General features: G+C 37.8%; 1 protein-coding gene and 1 long non-coding RNA gene across 2 annotated transcripts; one reads left to right on the forward strand and one right to left on the reverse strand.

The window, feature by feature from the left end:
- The first annotated feature begins 1,276 nt into the window (after positions 1-1,276).
- On the forward strand, positions 1,277-18,015 carry LOC122659988 (protein PALE CRESS, chloroplastic). The gene is made up of 7 exons (XM_043855154.1): positions 1,277-1,457; positions 1,563-1,630; positions 3,535-3,729; positions 14,704-14,790; positions 15,932-15,982; positions 16,404-16,583; positions 17,704-18,015. The coding sequence occupies exons 1-7, from the start codon at positions 1,331-1,333 to the stop codon at positions 17,935-17,937; spliced, it is 942 nt and encodes a 313-aa protein (XP_043711089.1). The 5' UTR covers positions 1,277-1,330; the 3' UTR covers positions 17,938-18,015.
- Positions 18,016-18,088: 73 nt separating this feature from the next.
- Positions 18,089-22,708, reverse strand: LOC122659995. Its single transcript, XR_006332594.1, has 2 exons — positions 22,674-22,708; positions 18,089-18,245 (listed from the first exon to the last, which is right to left on the reverse strand). It is a non-coding gene; the product is annotated as an uncharacterized LOC122659995 (long non-coding RNA).
- Between the last annotated feature and the right edge of the window lie 117 nt (positions 22,709-22,825).

The following is a 22,825-nucleotide window of genomic DNA, read 5'->3' on the forward strand; positions in this document are numbered from 1 at the left end:
ATGAAATGCTACATAAAGAAATAATAATAAATAAATAAAAACATAACATGCTTATCTAAATAAAATTCTTGCCAACAATTTTTTTATATATTAGAACCAATAAGAACGTGAAAACGTTTTCCATGAACTTATTAAAGAAGTTAATCAATTTTCTATTAACATACAAGCCTTGAAGTGGTCATGCATTGTCATTGATCAGATTTTTTTTCTTTTATTCTTCTAGGTTATGTTTGATCAGCAATAGAATAAATAACAATAATAATAATAATAAAAGAAAAGAAAGAAAAAATTATCACATATGCAAACTAACAATAGAAAATAAAACAAAAAATGGTAAAAAGTGACAAATTCTCATATCTGTAAATACCATGATATTTGTGAGTAAATTTCAAGGGTGAGGAAAGAGAAATTTTTAAGAATCTAACGAAATATTTTGTTTTTTTTTTTTCTGGTAAACATTTTATTTCTTTCTCTCACCATACAATCAACCACACTTTTTATTTCTCTCATAAATCAACTACAATATGCTTTCTTTCCTTTATCTTCATCCCTTAGTTGATTGAATTCGACACTCTCTTCTTCCATCCCTCCGCATTTTCACCATAAAAAATCTGAAAACACATGGAGAAATTTAAGGAATCGATGACGCTAAATTGTGCCAGCAGCCACCCTCCTTAATACTGTATACGTCCTTTATGGTGTAAACAAGGTTCATGCATTTCAGCCAAAAGGAATCCGTCAAGTGTTCAAACAATAGATTGAAGCATAGAATAAATCCAATAGTAGTTGTCGGGGTATCAAAGAAGATGCATATCAATACATGAGAAAGATATTTAATTGTATTCAAATCTGAAAATTAATAAGGGAAAAAAACCTCTAATTGATGGTGTTCCCTATGCCTTCTCACAGAGTACCTTGAGATGACGCCTCTAAACCCTAGGTAGATACTCAACGTGCTCACCCTAATGACAGAAAAATGGGACCTGGAAAATATTTTTACCAGGTTGAAACGATTGGCTGTTCCGCGAGTTCAAATGACGACTTATCTAAAACCGTAAGCTGTCAAGTCACGGTTTTGGGGGGTGTGTGTGTGTTGGGAGACCAGGAGAGAGTGAGACAGGACTGTGCCGTCGCCTCGCGATCATTTTCCTCTTCCTTCCGGTGTGGGCTCGCCATTTCCAAATTTCGTAGTACTCTACTCTACCCTATATATAGGTGCAGGATATTGAAGTGTCGACAGACGCCAACGGAAGCTTGGTCGCTCTTTCATTGCTTCGTGGTCTGGCCGTGGTATTCTCTGTATGAAACTTTAAACCAGGGTTTTTCAGCGATGGAGGCAAAGGTATTTATGATTACATGTCCACTTATGACATCTCTAGCTTCAGCTCTCACAAGGACACAATTAGCTCCAAATCCAAGCCCTTCAGCATTCAGAACGAAATTTCAACATCGATCAGGTTTATCATCCGACACCTAATTCTCTATCTCGCTCGCTTGCTTGCTCTCTCTTTCTTCTCTCTCTCTCTCTCTCTCTCACTTACTTTCTCATTCTTCTAAAACAGTGCTGCGGAAAAACAAGAACACGGAGGAGCAAGAATTGTATGGGCTTCCCAAAGAGTATTACGACGATGTAAGTGTAAGAATGACAATTGGAAGTACAAGCTTGTTTTACTTTTTTGTAGTTTAAACATATAATCCTTCATAAGGTATGTGGGAGGTCTAATAAGGTGTGAGTGTTGAACTGTCAAACCCAAAAGCTTAAGCTATTAGATGGAGAGGCTCAACTAGTAGACAAAGGCATGCAAGGTCCAAGAGTTTTCCAATGTAAGATTGTTCCCCTGGTAAGCTAGTAACCTATGGAGGCAACTGAGACGCAAAACCACATGTCGCAAATCACATTTATATTTCCCTTCTTTTGTGCAGTTCAAATAAAGTCAAGCTAGGAAAATTCACCAAGCCAACTCTTAGGCTCACTGGGCATTGTGTTTGGTAAATTCATCTAACTTGGAGTGTGTTTTGATTGAACTCCTCAACTCATTCAAGATAAGAAGGAGGCACTTGCTGAGTTATGTGACTATTTTCCCTTTTTTTTGGGGTGGGGGTTCTTAGAGGGGAGGTGATAGAACTATTTCAGTACCTCATCTTGGCAGTTTACATAGTTGAAGGAGAGGGTTTTAAATTTAATCATATATTCGAAAGTATCTTGTTTAATTATATATTAAAACGGATGTGCAAAACTAGTAGCCTTTGGATGAAATTTCAAGGAACTGTCAATAGTTTGGGATTTTGTTTCAGTTAGGTTGTAACTCATCTAAATCCAGTTTATAAAACCTGATGTAGACAAAATGACTCTGATTCTAGTTTAATTGACCTACGTAAAAGAGATGGGGTTTAATGTCCTCCATATGGATTGTGACAATGCGAATAACATGTACTTGAATTGACTTTAACTTTATGTACTTGAAACATGGACCTAAAACATTAATATTTAAAGTTTAGGAAGTCTAGGATTTAATCTTACGGCACAAGTGAAGCGTTAGGTTAGTGAATTTGATTGTCCTTCCCGGTGATTTCAACTATTTGAATCAAATTCTGCCCTGGTTTGCGCTATATCACAATTCATTCATTCTCGGGCATAGCTGTTCACAAAACATGGCATGGGACATCTGTCGGCGGCGGGAGTCTTACATCCGAGCGAGAGGTCAGACCAATCCCATTCATCCTGGTCCGATCCGAACGGAGCTTGTTGAATGAATTGATCCATTGTTGTATGTCCCACTTCTTAGTGCATTTTTTCCTACTCGGACCCGCCGTACTTCCTTTGTTTGACTACTCCTGAGATATGGTGGAAACATTTTGTTATGGTGGAGAGTGGGGAGTGAAAACACCAATGCAGTAGAGAACGACCGCATGAATCGGAATCAACTTAACTTATTAAGACAGACGACCGAGAAAGAAAGGCTCTGCGTTCTCCAAGTGGTTGATCTTAGCGTGCTAGCCGCTGCTTCATTTCGTATAGTGATAACGCTTTCTCTTTCTTAGCGCTCCGCCCCGCGGAGAACTCTGGTTGCACGGCTTTCTCTTATAGGTCTATTTTCTCTGACTTGACTCAGCTTGACCTACTTGACTCAGCGGTTAGAGTATCGCTTTCATACGGTGAGAGTCATTGGCTCAAATCCAATAGTAGGTAAAACCGGCCGAACCCCTGCTTTTGCCAGCATGACAGCAAGCACGGACTGGCAGCAAGGTGCTGTAAGCCTGAATGACCAAAGCATCGGTTGTAAAATGAGTTCTAGGTTGTTTTTAAAAAAATCCAAAGAAATATATTAGTTAGATGTTGCATAAAATTTCTTCAATATTTTTAAGTTCATTTATCAATTTTCCGGGTTTAATGCAAATAGTGCTTTATTATGTTTAACTCATGTTATATGGAGCACTTGAAAACGTTATAATATGCTCAAGTCACCAAAATGCTTTGACCTTGTATATTGTTAATGGTAAGCAAGGTTCAGGAATTAATTTGGTATATTTTAGGAATGGCAAGCCCAACAAAGGGAAAAAACTAAGGAATTGCATCGGAGACGTCAAGAAGAGGATGAAGAAGAGGAGAGAAAGGTTGAAGAATACCGTGAAATTGGTTCAAGATTAATGGAATATCCCGAGGAAGAAGTCCGAAAAGCAAGGCTATTGGTTTCAAGCTTCATTAAAGCTGCTGAGGAAGTGGAAGAGGTAAGCCAGAGTATTGTTGTTTTGTGGTGGTTGTGGTGGAGTTTGTGGTGTCTGACTACCAATATATTGTCTGATTTGTCTCCCCCCTTTTGACTTTTATCTGACACATAGTAGTGAAGAAAAAGAGTAAAGTGAGACAGAAAAACACATCACACAACATTAAATGCTGAAAGAACAAGAGATTATGATTCTCTGGATCACCCAGTTGCTTCTAATTTATCTGGTAACTTCTTCTTACATGAATTAAACATGCAATTAAAAAATTATGGATAAAACTATAAATTTTATATTCCATTTGTTTCCATGTAAGAAGGTGGAAAAGGAAAAATTTCCCGTATATAGGATTGTTTGCTGTTTATTTTTATGCAAAATGCAAAAAAGGGACATTGAAAAATAAGAAAAATAAAATATTATTTGCAGAGAAAATCTTACAGCCAAGCAGATAGGGCCTCAGGTACAAAAGTTAGATCCAGTTAAATTGGTGGTTAGTATTTTTTAATGACTATTTTTCAATTCTTTAGCTAAGAAAATATGTAAATATGGTTTAAGATAAAAGTTGGCTGTCGAATCTAGCCAGATCCAACAACAATACCGATATGTCAATGACTACATCAAAGGGGGTGGGGATGAGAGTCTTCTTTCAACTCTACATGTATTTGCATGGACAATTGTGATGACTAAGATGTTGGTATTGCAATTTCTATGCCATTGTGCTTCAAACAATGAAACATGGTCTGGGGTGATACGGTGTAACAAAATAAACCAAAAACAACCAGGGCTGAGAGGATGGAGAATAGAAGAGAAGAGAAGAGATGGAGAAGGGGACTGATTAGTTATGTTGGATCGAACTAGTCAGTCCCCCCTCACAAGCCTTTATTTATATATGAAAACAGAGGACAACTAGAGACTCCTAATCCTACTAGGGATCATAGAAACATGAGGACATTAAGAAACAAACTAGGACTAGGACTAACTAGTATAACTAGTATCTAATTACAAGCATAACGTGAGACACCTAGGAGTTGGGTATCTCGATTAGAATAAGGAATATTCAAACCGAGGTACCTTTAACCCTAGAGGTTGTGTTGGAATATGTAATCCAGAATACCGTGGGGGTATTCTGGTCTTTTTGGGGTAGTTTTATTCTTCTTATGTTATTAAGTGTAAGTGGGCTATGCGGGTTTTAGTCCCACATCGCCTAGTTTAGTCTCTTTGTAATTTTTCCTCTATTATAATTTATAAATAGAGGGGTTTACCTATCAATGAATACAACATATTATTTTCTCTCATTCTCTCTTTCTAACCCACGATTCTGCCAACATGGTATCAGAGCTGGTCTGATCTCGGTTAGAAAAAAAGAAAAAACCCTACTCCATCTCTCCAATGATCCAATCGACCTCTCCTTCTTCTCTCTCTCTCTCTCTGCTTCTCTTTCTCTGGTTTTCTTCTTCTTCTCCTTGTAAGGGGGCAGCACTAATGAGGTAAAATCCCTGACCAATGTTTAGTTGCTGCCCTCCTCCATTATATTTACTTTTTTATAGTAAAATACTGCTGAAATCATCTTTGTGATTTGGGGTTTTCCAGAATTTTTTGGAGATCGACTTCCTATTACTATTGAAGGCTGACCTTCCACCATTGGAGCTCCCTATGCACCCTTCTCCAGCCCCTTTCTACCCTATTCCATTATCCTCGTTCCCTATTTCCTTTTTCTCCAAGCTTTAATTAATTCCAGCCACCATACCCTAATTGATCTCAACTCAATCGATTTTGGTGTTTCCTTTTTCAGATGCAGCTGATCTTTTGGGGGTGATTCCCTATTACTACAAGCCCTACTCGACCTAAGTTTGGACCCTTTCTGATGGCTGGATTTGTTTCTACAGCAAAAATTCCTTAACTTGCTAATTTGGTTACTTGCCAAAAACCCTGACTTTCAGGTTTCAGTTTTTGCTAATTTTTGGAGGGCTGGTTACTCCCACTTCAAGGACCAATCGACCCCAATATTGCACCTGTCCAAGTTTTTTGAAGACCCCTACCCCAATCAATCTCTTCTTTTCAGGGTTTTCCAAAACCCTGATAAAAATCGATTTGGGCTAGGGATGTTTGCTGTTGTTCGAGTGCTTTGGAGGTGGTTCTAACATTAAAAGAGAACTCTCCTTCATCAGTTCAAGGCTTGAAGAAGGTCCTTTATGTTGGTGTAGTGCTGTAATGCTGCCTTGCTCTACTTATGCTATTTTTTGGAGTCTCTCCCTTTTGAAAATCAGGTATCACTCTTACTGGAGATTGATTGTTCACCTTGGAGGTTCCATTCTAACAGCCTTGGTCAACATCTATTACATGTCTACATCAGCAATTACAACCCTCTTTCCCTAAATCGATCTCAATTTCAAGGTTTTCTAAAACCCTGACAATAATCGATTTTAGAGTTAGGATTTTCCTATCAAGCGCATATTTTGAGGAGAGTCTTATACATATCAAAGGAGTATTCAACCCATATTTCAGCATCATTCATCAGTTATTTTTGGAAAAAATTCAGGTTCATTCTTATGGCTCGATTTTTCTAATTATCAACCTATTTTCCTTGTTCCTATAGCTGACTGCTTCAACTACCTATTGGATTTACTGAGTGATTATCTTATATTTGCTGGTTCTATTGAGCTTTACTACCTACCTTGCTGGTTCTATTGATTGGCTTCTGTAAGCATGACTGGTTGACATGTTATTGCTACCTTTATGTGGACTACTGCTGCCCTATTATTGAGACTGAGTATCCTACTATTGGAGATCAAATTTCTTTCATTATTGAAGACTCGAATCTACTACCCTGGAGATCAACTTAGTTGGGATTATAACAGTGTGTTCCAAGGTTATTGGTTGCAACTACGAGCCTATTCAGTTATGTGAAGCTTTTTTGGTTCATATCCGGCTTACTTTGAGAGCTTGATCCTAGCCTTATTCACTAATTCAGATCTGATCCAAGTTTTTTGTTGAAGCTTCTTACATCCATTGCTGTCCAGATATCTTTGTCAATTCTATTTAGCATGTGGGAGTTTATAGTTTGGAATTTTGCACATTTGTTCTTCCTTGTGTGAAGATCGATCAAGTTTTTGAAGAATGGTGCCTTCTCCTTCTAAAAATCAGACCTGTTTTTTTATAATTCAGTCTGATCATTGGAGATTGGTGTTTTGTAATTAGTTTGATCGATTGAAAAGGGTTGAAGATTACTGTGTTGCATTGTTTTTGTCCATGGTTCATTATCCTATTGCTCTTTTCACTTCACCACCTCCTAAAACATACCTTTGGCATCTACCCATGATCCCTTTGGAAGTTAATGGTATTCTCTAATTTGTCATTTCTTCCTTTTCCATTACCCTTAGCATCTCTTGAAAAATTCTGGAATATTATGTTTTTGCCCTATCTCTTACATCATCTCTATTATGTCCACGTGTACTACACGTGAGGGGGGATTATGTACAGTACACTTGCAGACATTGTAGAAGCAGAACTTGCAGGAACACTTGGTGCAAAACATAGAAGATCAGAGTTTTCACCATTGCCAATGGGTATCTACTTTGTTATTGGGTTGAGTTTGCCGTAAGGGGGAGATTGAAGTATTAAAGTATTGAAGATGTTTGGTTATTGCCTGCCTATAGAGGTTCTACAGTGGGGTTGATTTTTTCCTCTGCTTGATCTTTTTTGCTGCTTGATTCATCTGCTTGCTGCCCTAGTTGCTTATCTTCAAGATTATCAGTTAGAGATTCATCACTGAACAACTGTTAAAGATTGGTGAAAGTTTGTTGCTCAAGTCTGCCCAGGTATTGAAGACCTATTTTTTTTCAAGTTCTTGAAGGTTTATTTGGGAGCTGCATTCATCTGTCAAGCTGGATTATGCTACAATTTACATTTTTCCCTTTTTTTTGTTCAAGTTGGGCATTAGTACCTTGTATGCGCCAACTTGAGGGGGAATGTTAGCATTAATAGGAGTTATTTTTTCTTTAGTTCAAGCTGGATCTTCTTTCTTTGCTTATTTGTATAATCCAGCTTGAGGGGGAGTGTTGGAATATGTAATCCAGAATACCGTGGGGGTATTTTGATCTTTTTGGGGTAGTTTTATTCTTCTTATGTTATTAAGTGTAAGTGGGCTATGTGGGTTTTAGTCCCACATCGCCTAGTTTAGGCTCTTTGTAATTACCCCTTTATTATTAATAGAGGGGCTTACCTATCAATGAATACAACATATTATTTTCTCTCATTCTCTCTTTCTAACCCACGATTCTGCCAACAGGTTGATATACATCATCACTCCCCCTTAAGCTGGAGCGTACAAATCACCAAAGCTCAGCTTAGTACAATTTCGTTGAAAAGCAGGTCCAAACAGCGGCTTGGTAAACATATCACTGAGTTGGTTGGCAGTGGAAACAAATGGAGTAGAAACCAACTTCTTCATAACAACATCTCGAACAAAGTGACAATCAACTTCAATGTGCTTGGTCCTTTCATGAAATACTGGATTTCTAGCAGTGTAAATACTTATCCTAACTTAATGGGGTCAGCTACATGGATCCAACAAAACAAAATAAGGAAACTAAGGTCTAAACAAAAAAAAAGGGAAACGAAGAGATGAGAGATGAAAAATGTAAAATGAAAAAGGAAAAATAAAAAGAAAATGAAAGGTAAAAGTTGAAAGCTGAAAGTTGAATGTAAGAGGAAATAGGCATAGCCCAAAAAATCAAGAGAATCTCAGCTAAATGGGGTCTACTACATGGATCCTTGCCCTCCAAAAGGCTCTATCTGAGGTCATACTTGGTACAAGACCTAGACTATGCATATCCTTCCTCACAACTTCTCCTATGGTCATTTTAGGCCTGCCCTTAGTTCTTTAGCTCTTTCAATCAGAATCATATAGCTCCTCCATACTGGGGCATCCCTAGGCCTTTGTTGAACATGACTATACCACCTCAAACGACACTCTCGCAACTTGTCGTTGATTGGGGCAACTCCCAAGTCAGCTGTAATACGCTCATTCCTAACTTTATCCTTCCTAGTTTTTTTGCACTTTCATTTTAACATCCTCATCTCTACTACACGTAGTTTTCCAATATGACACTTCTTAACTACCCAACATTCTGCCCCATCATTATGGCCGGTTGTACAATAGTTCGATAGCATTTTCCTTTAAACTTTAAAGGGATATGCTGATCACACACCACTCCAGACTCACCTCTGCACTTCATCCATCCCACTTTAATTCTTTATGAAACATTATCCTCTATGTCACCTTTTTTATTTATGATTGACCTCAGATATCTAAAACATAGTTGTCAAGGTGCCGTCAAGGCATTGTGCCATTGTGTAGGCGTCTAGGAGGATCTCTAGGTGCCTAGGCCACTGTCGCCATAGTGCAGGGCGCCTTGCACTGGTTCAATTGGTATCAGACCAGGTTCTGTCACTTATTTATGCCAAATATCACGTGAGCAAGTGTTTTTATATTTGAAAAACATGTACTCAAGTTATTATTCATAAATAAGCAAATACCGTCTATTTGAATCCAATAAAAATAGTTAAAAAATAAAATTCCAAAAGGATAAAAAGTCAACTGCCCTGTTCAAGAACAAAAGTTGGATTTTTGGTGGTAGGTGAAATTTTCAACTTTCTAATACTGAGGTTTTTCTCAAATCTAAAAGTTCCATAAATCTTAATATGGTAAAACATTGCTACAAACCCAAAGTGCGGTAAAATATTCATTTGTTTTGATATTTAAAAAAAATATTTTCATTCAGAGCAATTTTGACAGCATTCGCGTACACCAAATAAGGTTTGATTGGAACACAACTCCTTCAATATAAATCAGATTTACGCAATCTTGGATTTGTTGGAAAGCTGGTTTTGTCTTTTGCCTAATACAAAAAGTCTCATAAATTTTGATAAGATCATATTTTCTAAGAACAGTAGAAACCAAATGTATGTTTTGATTGTCTTATAAGGTTTGATCGGAACTTAACTCCTTTAATATAAATCAGAGTTAAGCAATCTTGGATTTGTTGGAAAGCTGGTTTTGTGTTCTGCCTTATACAAAAAGTCTCATAAGTTTTGATAAGATCATATTTTCTAAGAACAGTAGAAACCAAATGTATGTTTTGATTGTTTCAAACTTCCAATAGCTTGCTTCTTCAGCTCTACTGTCTTCTAGTTCTATGTTGATTTTTGATGACTTTATGTGGCTTAATATTGATTTTTGTTTACTTGATGTGACTTAATGTTGATTTTTGATGACTTGATGTTGCTTAATATTGATTTTTTTGACTTGATGTGGCTTAATGTTGATTTTTGATGATATAAGATACATATTGTAGCATACTAAATAATGTTAGAAAAGAGGGGAAGTTAAAAATAACACTTGAGCGCCTTGGTCGCCTAACCGCTTAGGCACCCCTCTATTGCCTTAGGTCGCCTTGCCGCCTTGACAACTATGATCTACAATATTCACTTCGCGATACCTCTCTTTCCTCAATTTGCATCGTCTCGGTATCCATCATAGCGTGACTAAAATTAAACATCATATACTCCGTCTTCGTTCTACTAATCTTAAAGCCTTTTGTTTTCAAGGTTGATCTTTATAGCTCTAACTTAGCGTTAATCATTGTTTTTGTCTCATCCACCAAAACGATATTATCGGCAAAGAGTATACACCATGGGACTTTGTCTTGAATGCTTTTGGTTAGATCGTCCAAGATAAGCGCAAACAGATAAGGGCTTAACGCTGATCCCTGATGTAACTCAATCGTAATTGGGAATTCCTTGCCTTGACTTCCCATAGATCTCACACTAGTCACCACGCCCTTATACATATCTTTAATTACATCCACATATTTACTTGACACCCCTCTCTTCACTAGAAGTTGGTTTCTACTTATAGCAATGTAAATAGTAGCATAATTATCACAACTCATCTTCATCGGTTGAGTGATAGGAAACTCCAACTTTTGAAGCAACGACTTTGTCAACATTAATTCAGTTGTAGTATGTGCCATTGCCCGATACTCAACCTCAACACTAGATCTAGCGACAGTAGTTTGTTTCTTGCTTTTCTGGGTAACTTAGTTACCACCCACAAAGGTACAATGACCAGTAGTAGAACGTCTATCATCATCGCTAGCCCAATCAACATCAGAAAACCCAACTAGATTAACATTTTGATTAGGTCGATAAATGAGACCCTTGTCAGGTGCACATTTGATGTAGAGGGAATATTAGAAGAATACTTGAGCCGATTGGACCAGAAAAAGTCCACCCGGAGTGGTCAGAGGTACTAAACAAGATGGGTCAAATCATATAGCAAATCGAAGATCTTGAGGAGCTCTATTGGGGTCAGCGCCTACAATATGCATTTTTTGACCATTTGGGTGCGTTTTGAAGGCTAAAAGGCCTGCCGAAGTTTTGAAATTTGAATTTTGGCACAATTTTTGAATTTTGAATTATTGGCGCACTTTTTGAAATTTGAATTGTATTCGCCTTTATAAAAGGTTGTTTTAGGGTTTGTAAGGATCATTCTAAAATCTATTGAAAATTTGACATTTTTCGTCCTTTGTCTCCTACCTTGTGGATTCGAGGTTGTCTGTGCTAAAACGATATCTAGCCCACCCTTCTTCTACTGCGTTAACCTTTTAGGTACCGCAACACATAACAAGCAACATCCCAATCAATTTTCTTTGGTGTTTGCATAAACTGACTGATGACACCAACAACAAAGGATATATTTGGTCGAGTAACAATAAGATAGATGAGTTTCCCAACTAATCTTCTATACCAATGTACATCTGTAAAATCCTCACTCTCATTGGAACCTAGTTTTTTATGGGGATCCATGGGAGTATTCGCTGGTTTGGAAGCAAGCATTCCAGTTTTTGACAAAAGATCAAGGACATATTTCCTTTGTGATAAGCTAACACCTTTCTTGCTTCGTAAAACTTTAATACCAAGGAAATACTTGAGAACACCCAAGTCTTTCATTTGAAAATGTTGATGAAGATAGGATTTAACTTGAGCAATACCAGAAGCATCATTACCAGATATAATAATATCATCCACATAAACTACCATCACAACCACCTTTGAACTCTAGCTACGAACAAAGATGGAATGATCAGAATAACACTGTGAAAACCCAAACTGAGTTACAATGGAGTTGAACTTATCAAACTATGCTCTTGGTGATTGTTTCAACCCATAGATTGCCTTACGAAGCTTGCATACTTTGGTGGAACTCTCCCCCTGAGCAACATACCCTGGAGGTTGTTCCAATAAACCTTCTCCTAAAGATCACCATAGAGAAAAGCATTTTTGATATTCATTTGATACAAGAACCACTCTATATTGACAGTCAGAGAAATACAAACATGAACAGAATTTAAGCGGGCAACCGGTGGGAAAGTTTCAAAGTAATCATCGCCATAAGTTTGAGTATAGCTTTTAGCAACCAATCTGGCCTTAAGATGCTCAATAGAACCATCTAGATTGTATTTGATAGTATAAACCCATCGACATTTGACAAGATCTTTCTTAGTAGGTAATGGAACAAGGGTCCAAGTTTCCTGGACAATAAAGCATCCATCTTGGTGTCCAAGGAAAAGCTTCATGGGGGGTTTTAGGAACAAAGTTAGTAGATCAAGCAAATACAATTGGGTGATAATGGGATGGAAGGTGAGAAATGGAGACAGACTACTCAATAGGATAAACAGTTAAGGACTTGTGGCACTTTTGAGTACAGGAGCAAGTACCTTTACGGACAACGACTGGTAAGTCGATGGAAACCTCAGTATCAGAATCAGATTGAGTGGCTAAAGGAGCGGCATCTACTATAGTGGAGTGGATGGCAGCTCAGAAACACTGTGAGCAGAGGGTACAGTGGTGGCTACTGGCTAGTACAGTAGTAGTGGTGGATGGTAGGGCAGATGGTCAACGTCGGCAACGATGATAGACCTGAACCGGTTGAGGTGATGGGATGGGTATGGTCATAGGTAGGGGAGGACCGAGAAAGTCTTCATTGTTCATAGTAGATGGTAGAGAAGAGCTAGAAAAAGGAGTTTTTTCAAAAAATGTGATGTCAGCACTAATAAACTGCTTATTAGAAACTGGATCAAAACATTTATACCCTTTCTGGGTCCTAGAGTAACCAAGAAAAATACATTTAATAAACCGAGGAGATAATTTATTAATAGCAGGTCGAAGAATGTGAACGAAATACACGCAACCAAAAACACATGGTGGGGAGGTAAACAAAGAACTATCAGGATAAAAAATATAAAAAGGAATTTTGTTATTTAAAACAGGTGATACACACGCGGCCAAAAACACGTGGTAGGGAGGTAAACAAAGAACTATCAGGATAAAGAATATAAAAAGGAATTTTATTATTTAAAAAAGACGACGGCATATGATTAATAAGGTAACAAGTGGTAAGGACGACATCGCACAAAAAATGTTTGGGGACATTCATGTGGAGCATAATAGACCGAGCCACCTCTAGTAAACACCTATTTTTGCATTCGGCCACCCCATTTTGTTGTGGAGTGTATGAGCAACTAGTTTGGTGAATAATACCATGAATGGGGCAAAAGTCAGAAATCTCAGTTTGAGTATACTCAAGGGCATTATTAGAACGAAAAATTTAATGGATGTGCCAAACTGAGTTTTTATTTCCTGATAAAATTTTTTGAATACAGTAAGAAATTGAGTCCTGTCTTTCAACAGGTAAACCTAAGTGACACGAGAATAACCATCTACAAAACTAATCCATCCAAAACTTATACTACACCCAAGATTGACAGTCAGGATGTAGTCCAGCTAGAAATTTTGCAACATGGAACTCAGCTCGTTGTTGTTTCAATTGATTCAAATTGGTAGTTAGGGGCTGATGTATTTGGAGTTCTTCAACTATGCCTTTATAACTGGCAAAATATTTGTTCAAGGATTTATCTCCCTGTTGGAAAGTAAAAAGTTTCTCATAGAGATCATACATGCGGGAGATATTCCTTTCTCAAGAGAAACTTTCACGCAAATCATTCCAGAATCCAGACATCCTTAGCAAAGGTGTGAAACATCACATTGGATGCAATAGCAGGTTCAACATTGTTACATAACCATATTTTGACAATTCTCCAGTTTCTTCTCTCTTTCAATTCACCTTCTTAATTCAGCTCTTCAAATCCTCTTTCAAATCTCAGTAATTCAGTGCCTCTGAGACCCAAATTTCCATTTAATTTCACCAATTCAGAAGTCAATAATACACCAGCTTGTCTTTTTATCCTCTTCACTTCCTTTCTTCTCCTTTTCTTCCCAGTTTCAAAACCAATTCTGTTGCTGAGTATAGGTAATGTTAGTAATCAATTTCTAATGCTATTTAACTTCTTTATACCCTTTGTGATAATTCCCGACTAACTCAATGATTTGCTTTTACCCTTCCATCTGGTCTCTTGTATACAAGTTATGTTAATTCTTCTTCTTTCATTGTATCTATCAATTCTAAACTCTTTCCTGTTAGAGTTCCTATGTTCCAAGATGCTAATCTAATCGTACGCTTTTAGACTAGCTTCTTTACCCGCACTCATCCATGGTGCAAGAACCCTTATCCACTTGTTTGGGTTTGATTACACATGCCAAATTTTAAACCTGCCTTCATCCATTAACCATCAACTATTTGCTTTATCAAAAGGCATTTGGTCACTTTAGTTCTAGGTCAGCTATAACTGGCTTATGTTTGCAGGAAATTTTTTTATCCTCTCACCATTTCTTGATGAATTCTTCTTTCTAATGACATCCTACTTTATTGCCCTTCTTTGTAGTGCATTCTAAATCGGATGTTTCAGAGAATGAGTATTGCAGTTACTTAACCTTTTGATTTTTGATAATTGGTATCCGTAGCTATTGGAATCAGTAGGGGGAACTCTAAACTGTTGTTTGTACTTTTTAATCATGCAGAAAATAGAGGAAGCTGCGGAAAAAGGTGAACTCACAGAACTTGTGTTAAGGGTCATATGGAACCGCCTCGATCTAGCGCGACGTGATGTGAGTCACTTTATTGCTTTCCATTTTTATTGAATTGGCTACTGTTGAGTTAATTTTCTCATAATTTCATGGAGTTTCTTTTAGTGTCCCCCAGTTCCTGTTAGATAAAACATTTGCATAGGGCCTTGCTCAATTTAGCATGTTTGATTGCCCTTTTATTTTTTTCATTTATTGGTTTCTATTGTTTCTGTAGGCTGTTGGCCATATATGGTTCTCTAGGTAGCTGGACCACTTATCGACCTTTCTTTGTAAATTCTTTGTTTCGTATTTACAATCTCTTGTATTGATAAAAAGATCACTGCAATATTCATTGTCTGCATTTCGTAGATCTGGCTTTTATGACCGCTGCATTTTCTGGTTTGCATAAACTACTCATAGGTGTCATAGTGTTTTGACCCAAAGATATTAGCTTTGTGATAAAGAAAGCAAGAAAGCAAAGCATGTGCTTCTTCCACTTCCTTTACAGTATATTTATTTCTACTAGTTATTATCTTTGTTACTTGATTATTTTTTTTTCTTTGGGTACAATAATAATTTCCCCACATCCTTAACCCCCACCCCTAACCTAAAAAAAAAAAAAAACCCACCAGATGAGGTGCTTATGGATACCTGGTCTCTGCTAAGCAACAGCTGGAGACCTTACAACCAAGCCAAGGGTGGACCTCATTTGATTGTATTTTAAGCGCTTGGAGTTCAGCATTTTTGCATTCTTTAAAACCTTTTTCTCCCAACCCTCTAATTCTCCTGAAATAATTACGAATATTGTGAAGAAACGAAGGAAGTGAACACTGAGATCATTGAAGGGGAACCATGTACACGGAAATAATCTTGACATCCTATACTTGCCTAGTTTCCTTGCGTTACTGATTGGCATATGTATTAGTCCATTGCATGGGGCTAGCCATTCAATCTAGCAAGTTTTTATTAAGGATTTTGTAAACCTGTTAGACTCAGGAAAACTCTTAATTTTCCTTGACTAAGATTGGCCATCATCCATCATAAGTCATGATTTGTATTAAGTAGTTTCAGTTTTTTTCTTTACTGAAAAGTGTGTTCCATTATTAACTTTTTTCCGGACATTTTTATCTCTCCCTGTCTCTCATCATGGCTGAGTGACATGTCATTATTTCCTTTTTTCCAGGATGAAAAGGATGCCATTAGAAGCCTAGACCTTTTGTACAGAAGGATTGAGGTACATTCTATTGATCTTTTACTTTTAGAAAATTTCAAAAATGTCAACTTAAATAAGTAGGCTGATCGTAATTGATCTGACATTGCCTCCAAGTATTAGGGGTTACTTTGTTGCACCACCAAGGGCTATTTTTAAATGGGTGATATATTATTTTAATTCATGTCATCTGCAATGAGAATTTCTTATCCCCTTTCCCTTTTCCCATCAACATCCACAGCCTTTTTGGGCATGCACTGTTTAGTTTGAAGGCCTGTCAAGAAAAGGGTTCTTTGTTAGTGATTACTTGGTCATCTTCATTTTGCTTGTAATCCCCCCCCCCCCCAACCCCCAGAAAAGAAACAAAAAAAATCCTTCTTTGCATACTTCTTTTGATTCTTATGTCAGAATATCACTTAATCTTGTGTCTTATTGAACAATTCAGACAGAGATTTTGAAACGGGAGGCTACTCCTGCAATGAAACTGCTTAATGATCTTTTGAATCTGCACGATGGATTTGATGATGAAGGATGGTTAAAGCAGTGTAGGAAGCGCATGCTTGATACCTTTCCACAGGAGGATCCATTCAGTATACTTGTTCCTATGGGTTTTGATATTGATAAGGTGTGTCATGTTGGTGCACTCTTTGGAATCTTCCTCCAATAACTTTGTCCAGATTATGATCTCTCAGGGCTTTATTATATACTCTCAGTCTCTAGTAATTTTATTTTGTTTTACTTTGCGCTACTTAAGTTATTGAATTGGGTACTCTCACTTCATTTAAAACAAGCTTACTTGTTAATTCTTTCAATGTACCATTGCCTCTGTATGTGTGTGTCCGTGTATGGAGGAGGATTAATTGTATGTCTTTGTGTGCATGCATGTATTATTTTGACCTGGTGATCTATATTTATCAAATTGCTTGGTAAGAAGTGAATGTCGGAGGGTGGTTAAATCTTATACAAAGTTGGTGTATCAACCATGGTGGAGCTACCAGAAGTAGTTTACTCATTCTTCATTGTATCATTGATGATGGGGTTTTATCAGGTTGAGAGCAGGCATGGAATATTGTGCCAAACCCAGTTAAACATGAATGACTCATTTTCGTGTTACACTTTGGGTTGACAATTTGTTTTGCTGTGTTGGAAAATCATTGGTTGCACCTCATAAGCTAGGATCTAGCTGTATTTCAGATATATTTGGGATTCTTGTCATGATTGGAGTTGAAGGTTTGGGAGGTTAAAGCTTTTCTTGTGCCACCACGGATTTCTAAACTCCACCAAAAAACTTGAATAGGTTTTACTCCTGTTCTTTCTATTTCCCTAGTTTGATTTATGATGTCAAAATGATCAATCTTTTGGGGACTTTATTCAATTGTCTCATTAGTAATTATTTTTCTTTTCTCCATTGAAACTGTGAAAACACACCATACACACCATGCACCCACCATCCACTCAGATACTCACAAGTCACAACGCACATATGGATGCCTGCAGAGACACAGAATGTATTTTCAATTATACACGCATACATCCTCAGAAAAGTACCTAGTAGGCTAGTACTTGTAGGTCAAAATTCAGAATAAAATGTATCATCAAATGATCTCCACTAGAGAAAATTTATGTTTGGTGACCCTTAAACCAAAATTTCAGGAGATCTTTAACTGGTTCATGGATTAATTAATTCTTCAAATCATGCATCCTACTTGTATTCCAAATAGTTATGCCTTCTACCCTTTTTTCAGCATCATGGCCAACTGCGACTACCACCAGAGACTGATGACATGTTATTGAGGGTGGACTTTGCCAGAGAGGTTGATGCACTGCTACAGGAGGTTCGATCTGAACCAAGTTTAGAAGAGATGACACAAGGGCTTGATCCAGATTCTGTTGCAGGTAGGTTGAAGCAACAGGAGAGGCAAAGAACCATACGCCAAGTAGAAGCCTTATTAGACCTTGCAGTGACTTTGAAGTGGTAGTACTGCTTAATTTGACTTCTGCCTGTTTCCTGTCATAATTCACAAAGCAAAGATGAGTATATTTGCTGGAACTTCTTCTAGAATTTGTCAATATATGTGTGCAGAACTGCAGATCTTTGACAAATTCTTCTGTTTGGTTTTACTATTTTCTGATCTTAAGGAAAAAAGTCTGCTTGCAGGGAAGACTCGAAGAGTATGGCTTAGGCTTTGCTGGAAAAAATTGTCCCAAGATTGGATATCCATTGGCTAACACTTGATGGGATTTTCTGTTGTAGAAATTCATATTAACAAGAGCTGCTATTTCCTAGCTGGAACATTTTTTGTATCACCGATGAGGGAAAAGGATATACATGCGAGCAGTCTGTACATCACTCTCACATTCTCTCTCCTCCAACTTGCTTTCCCACTCATTCTCTTTCCCCAATTTTCCAGCCCCTAGCTACTTGACGAACTCTCCCCACCCCCACCCCCACCCCCAAAAAAAAAACAAAATTTGAGGTGAGTGTGTGTGTAGTTGCCATTACACGCAAGCAGTGTGCAGATCCCCTGCCCCCATAGATAAATGTTGTTTTGCATATTATACGTTTTTTTTTGGGATGGGTGCTTGGTGCATTGGTCAAGTGCTCACTTGCTGAACGTTTGGTCACGGGTTCAAGTCCTGAAAATAGGGGTAAGGCTGCGTACATTTGACCTTCCCCAAACCTTGCTAAACGTGGGAGCCTTGTGCATACGACCATTTTTTTTTTTTTTTTTGGTGTGCGGGGATAGTGGAGGGTGTGATTTATTATCTTCACTTGCTTGTTTCCTCTTAGCTTCAGCTGTTGACCTATAATGATGCTTAGCACTGATTATAAATTTCCTGCTTGTATCCTCTTTAACCTAGAACAACAATTTGTTATCAGAAAAATAATGGCGTTGTTCTATATTGTAATTTTAACAAGTCCTAATTTATCATTGAACATTATGAAGTCTTGATGTGTTTGGGAGGGGGGGAGGGGTTGGAGCAGGTTTTTAATTAGGAAAGTACTTTACTTTCTAACTAAATGGTAATGTCTTTAACAATCTGCTATGAATCCCAATTTTGTGATTCTAGACTTCTAGTCATGGTCTTAATTTAGAATTTTAGAAAATTCCCAGTTATATTACCATGGATTTGCTTTATGACCAACTGTTAGGTTGAACTGCACTGTGGTCTCCATGGATAATTCTTTTTGTATTTTTTAAATGTTTGAACTTTGAAGGGGAGTACGGAAAGCAGCCCCCCCCCCCTCCCCCCCACAAAAAAAGAAAAGAAAAGAAGAGGACTGCAACTATAAAAGAAAGCAATATAAACTCCGGTTGAATGCTTGAATGATGGTGGAAATCCACTTTAATTAGTTAAGAGGGTTTTATTCCAATTTTGATGGAACTTGATCCTAGACGAAGAGTGGGTTAAAGCCAAATCTCTCCCCAAATTATATTTTCATTGATAAAAACTCAAAGAAAAAAAAGTTATTATATTTTTGTTCATCTAACAAAGAAATGGTGATCGTCAGCAGCAGCATGTCCTCTCAAAAACCCTATAACATAGGTGTGATTTTTTGATTTCATGAGGGGTCACAATGGTACTTTTGTGTGCTCCTGTGTTGGGGTGCAAGAGCCATGCGACTAAGTAGCATTCTTTTTCCCCATACCAAATGCTGCTATTTTAGTGGAGGAAAAAACATTTGCAATGAAATTAAAGGGATTGATGAATGCACACGTCAAGTTAGGGTTAAGGATTTACATATTTCCGCTTATGTTGACATCTTACATGCGTAGCCAAATGATATATTTAATGAGGAGAGAAGGGGATCCACATATTTAACGAAGAGAGACGGAGATCTATACTTCCTTCTTCATTAGAATTAATATCTAGGGAAAGAGAACGCCACTTGGTTGCGCAGCGCATACCACCCCTGCATCAGGACACAGGGGTACGCGAAATGACCACCACCTCTGATCATTTCGCACACTCTTGTGTGAGGGCGCATGGGCGACATGTCTAGCATGACCGGGTGTCGTTTTCCCCCTACTATCTATTATTGAGGGAAACAACTTTTGTCAAATGGATTAATATTTATTAGGGTTGATGTACTCTGTGCCGCAGCGCAGCCTGGCCCAGACACATGGGCCTGCCATTAAAGGGGCAGGGTGATCATTTTGCCCACCCCAATATGTCCGGCACAGAAAACATTTGGCGTATCTATTATTGCTCTTTGTGCTTTATGGTACTAAAAAATAAAAAAAATTAATGTCTATTATTGAGCTTAGCTAGCTTTATTCCATTCCACAATCCACGAGGAGGGAGAATTTTTCTTTTAAGCTGTGGAGAACAATCGCACGCACCCACCCACCCTTCGCTCTCTTCCCTTTTTCCTACTTTATTGAATTTATTCTCTCCATGATCCACATTTCCATTTACAGATTTGGACCATCTCTTTTAACTTCCAACTCTTGACTGTATCCTCCCTTAGAGCTTATTTACTCAACTAAGCCGTATATAGCTTAAGGTCAAATTTGCAAAACTTTTGCAACTGAGCCTCAAGGCCCTGAACAGAGACTTGCAGAGATTTAAAACCCTTACAAGTGGTTTCATCAAAATTGGGGTCAAATCATATAGACTGTACAGAATGGATCAACTTCTTCACATCAAAGGGCTTTTTTTCTGTAGCTGGATCCCTATGGATGATAAGATCTCTCAAAAGAAAACATATCTAAAAGAATCTGATAAAGAGATGGTTAAACAATGTCTAAAGGGACCCATCCAGTTGGGCCTGGGCATCGAATCTTGTCAAATTCCCTGTCTCCTTGAAAATACATCCCAAAACAAAGCCCAAGGTTGTCAAAGCAAGCCCATTTGGTGTGTATTAATCTAGACCCAAGGAAGACCATCATGTCGGACCTCAGCTCAAAGGTGCAGTTGCTCCATTGCTACCAAGTGGTTGCGGGTTCAAGTCAGGAAACAGTTTATCTGCAAAACAGGGGTTCAACTTTGATCCAATAGAATGAATTTTTCCCTGTTCAGCCAATTGGGCTTAAAATTAAGGCCCAGATTCAAAAAAATGGGCTTGCTTTTTTATCCCAATCCTTACATGAGAGTCTAGATTCCAGAGTCCAGAAACCCATTTACCTACTTCTTCTCACATACAAAGGAATAAAGTAGGGACTTGTTGGGTAGAAATTAAGATATAAGGATAGATATGTAATTGTAATTTTCTTGACAAACACTTTCCTATAAATTCTTGATCAGTTAGTTAGTCTTCAAATTGTCCATATTGTCAGGTTCTTGTTCAACAACCTTACAAATTAGTTTTACTCAAGTACATGCATATCCTATTATCCTTTCATCAACTTGTGGTTTTAGGTGATTCTGCAACTTCTTAAGACATAAAATGAGTTTTGTTTGTATCTTTGGGACTGAACTCATGCCACTTTGGCTTTTATTTTTTTTTAATGAGCCTCTTGGATGAAACTGGTCCCTAATATGAAGTCCCCATCTGCTATGTCAGCTATCGTCATTATTTCTGTTTTTAGCTGATCATTATGGTTTATGGATGGGAAGTCTGCAGAGTCACCAATATAAAAGTTGGGTGGGGTTGGGTTCCAAGTTCTTGATTAAGAAAACCCAGTTCTAATTTCCATTTAAGTTCCTTGAAACCTGATTTAGGAAACATTTTTGGGGAGTAATTTGTGTGTTCTTTCAGATTGGAAATGTTTTATCAATTTGGCTGTGGAGAAGATGGTTGTAAGGGAGAGATAGGAGAAGAGTGAATTTTGTGTTCTTTCTTTTTTCCTTCTTTTATTTATGTCTTCTAATCTTTTTTTCAGCATCATGGACAACAGAATCTGCACAAGGGCTTGATCCAGATTCTGTTGCAGATAGGTTGAAGGAACAGGAGAAGCAGAGAGCCATATACTAAGTAGACAGTCATGTTAGAGTACATTGCAGAGACTTTGATGTGGTAGTATATCTTAATTAATTTGAATTCTGCCTCATAACTCATAATGCAGAGGTAAGTAGATTAGCTACAACTGAATCTAGAACTTGTCAATATAGATGTAAATGTTGTTGGCGAAGCTTGATTTGGTCCAGAAAGTGTGGTTGAGACCTTTAGAGGGCCGTTTTGGCCTTGAAACGATCTTGAAATGCCGATAACTGGCGGGGCTTCATGCCAAAGGCTGGAGTGTTGTTGGGCTTGTCGAGTTCTTCGAAATGAGTACCTTTTGAGCCATGTGTTATGTTTTGGTCCGGCCCAGGTTTTTTGGCTTTTTTGGGCTGGGGGCATTTGTGTACTTTCTGGGTTAGGGTTTTCTTATATATTGTACATTCTTATCTCTTTGAGATAGGGTAATGAGGGTTTTGTAACATTTCAAAAAAATAGTGAAACCTATTCTTCTGCTCGGCCGTGGACGTAGCTTCTATATTGGAGGTGAACCACGTAAATCTCTGTGTTGTGCGTTGTGTGCTCTTTCTCTATTTTCGTTTTTCTTCTGCAAATCGCCATTCTGAGCGTTGTTTTCGTAACAGTACAGGCCTTTGACAAATTCTTCTTCTGTAGTTTGGTTTTACTTTTTTGATAAAAAGGTTTGCTTGCAGGGAAGACTAGAAGAGAGTGACTCAGGCTTTGTTGGGAAAAATTGTCCCCAGATTGGATATCCATTGACTAACACTTGATGGATTTTATTTTGTAGAAAGTGATGTAAAAAAGAGCTACTATTTCCTAGCTGAAATATTTTTTGTATCAAGATATATGTTGTTTTGTATATTATATATGGGATCTATACGCCGCCCACATGTATTGATATCTCCCACTCCAAACGAATGGGTACAAGGGAGGGAGTGGCTCGTGATTTGTATATAGGGGAC

This window comes from Telopea speciosissima, chromosome 4 (genome assembly GCF_018873765.1).
Source record: "Telopea speciosissima isolate NSW1024214 ecotype Mountain lineage chromosome 4, Tspe_v1, whole genome shotgun sequence".
NCBI classification, from domain to species: domain Eukaryota; kingdom Viridiplantae; phylum Streptophyta; class Magnoliopsida; order Proteales; family Proteaceae; genus Telopea; species Telopea speciosissima.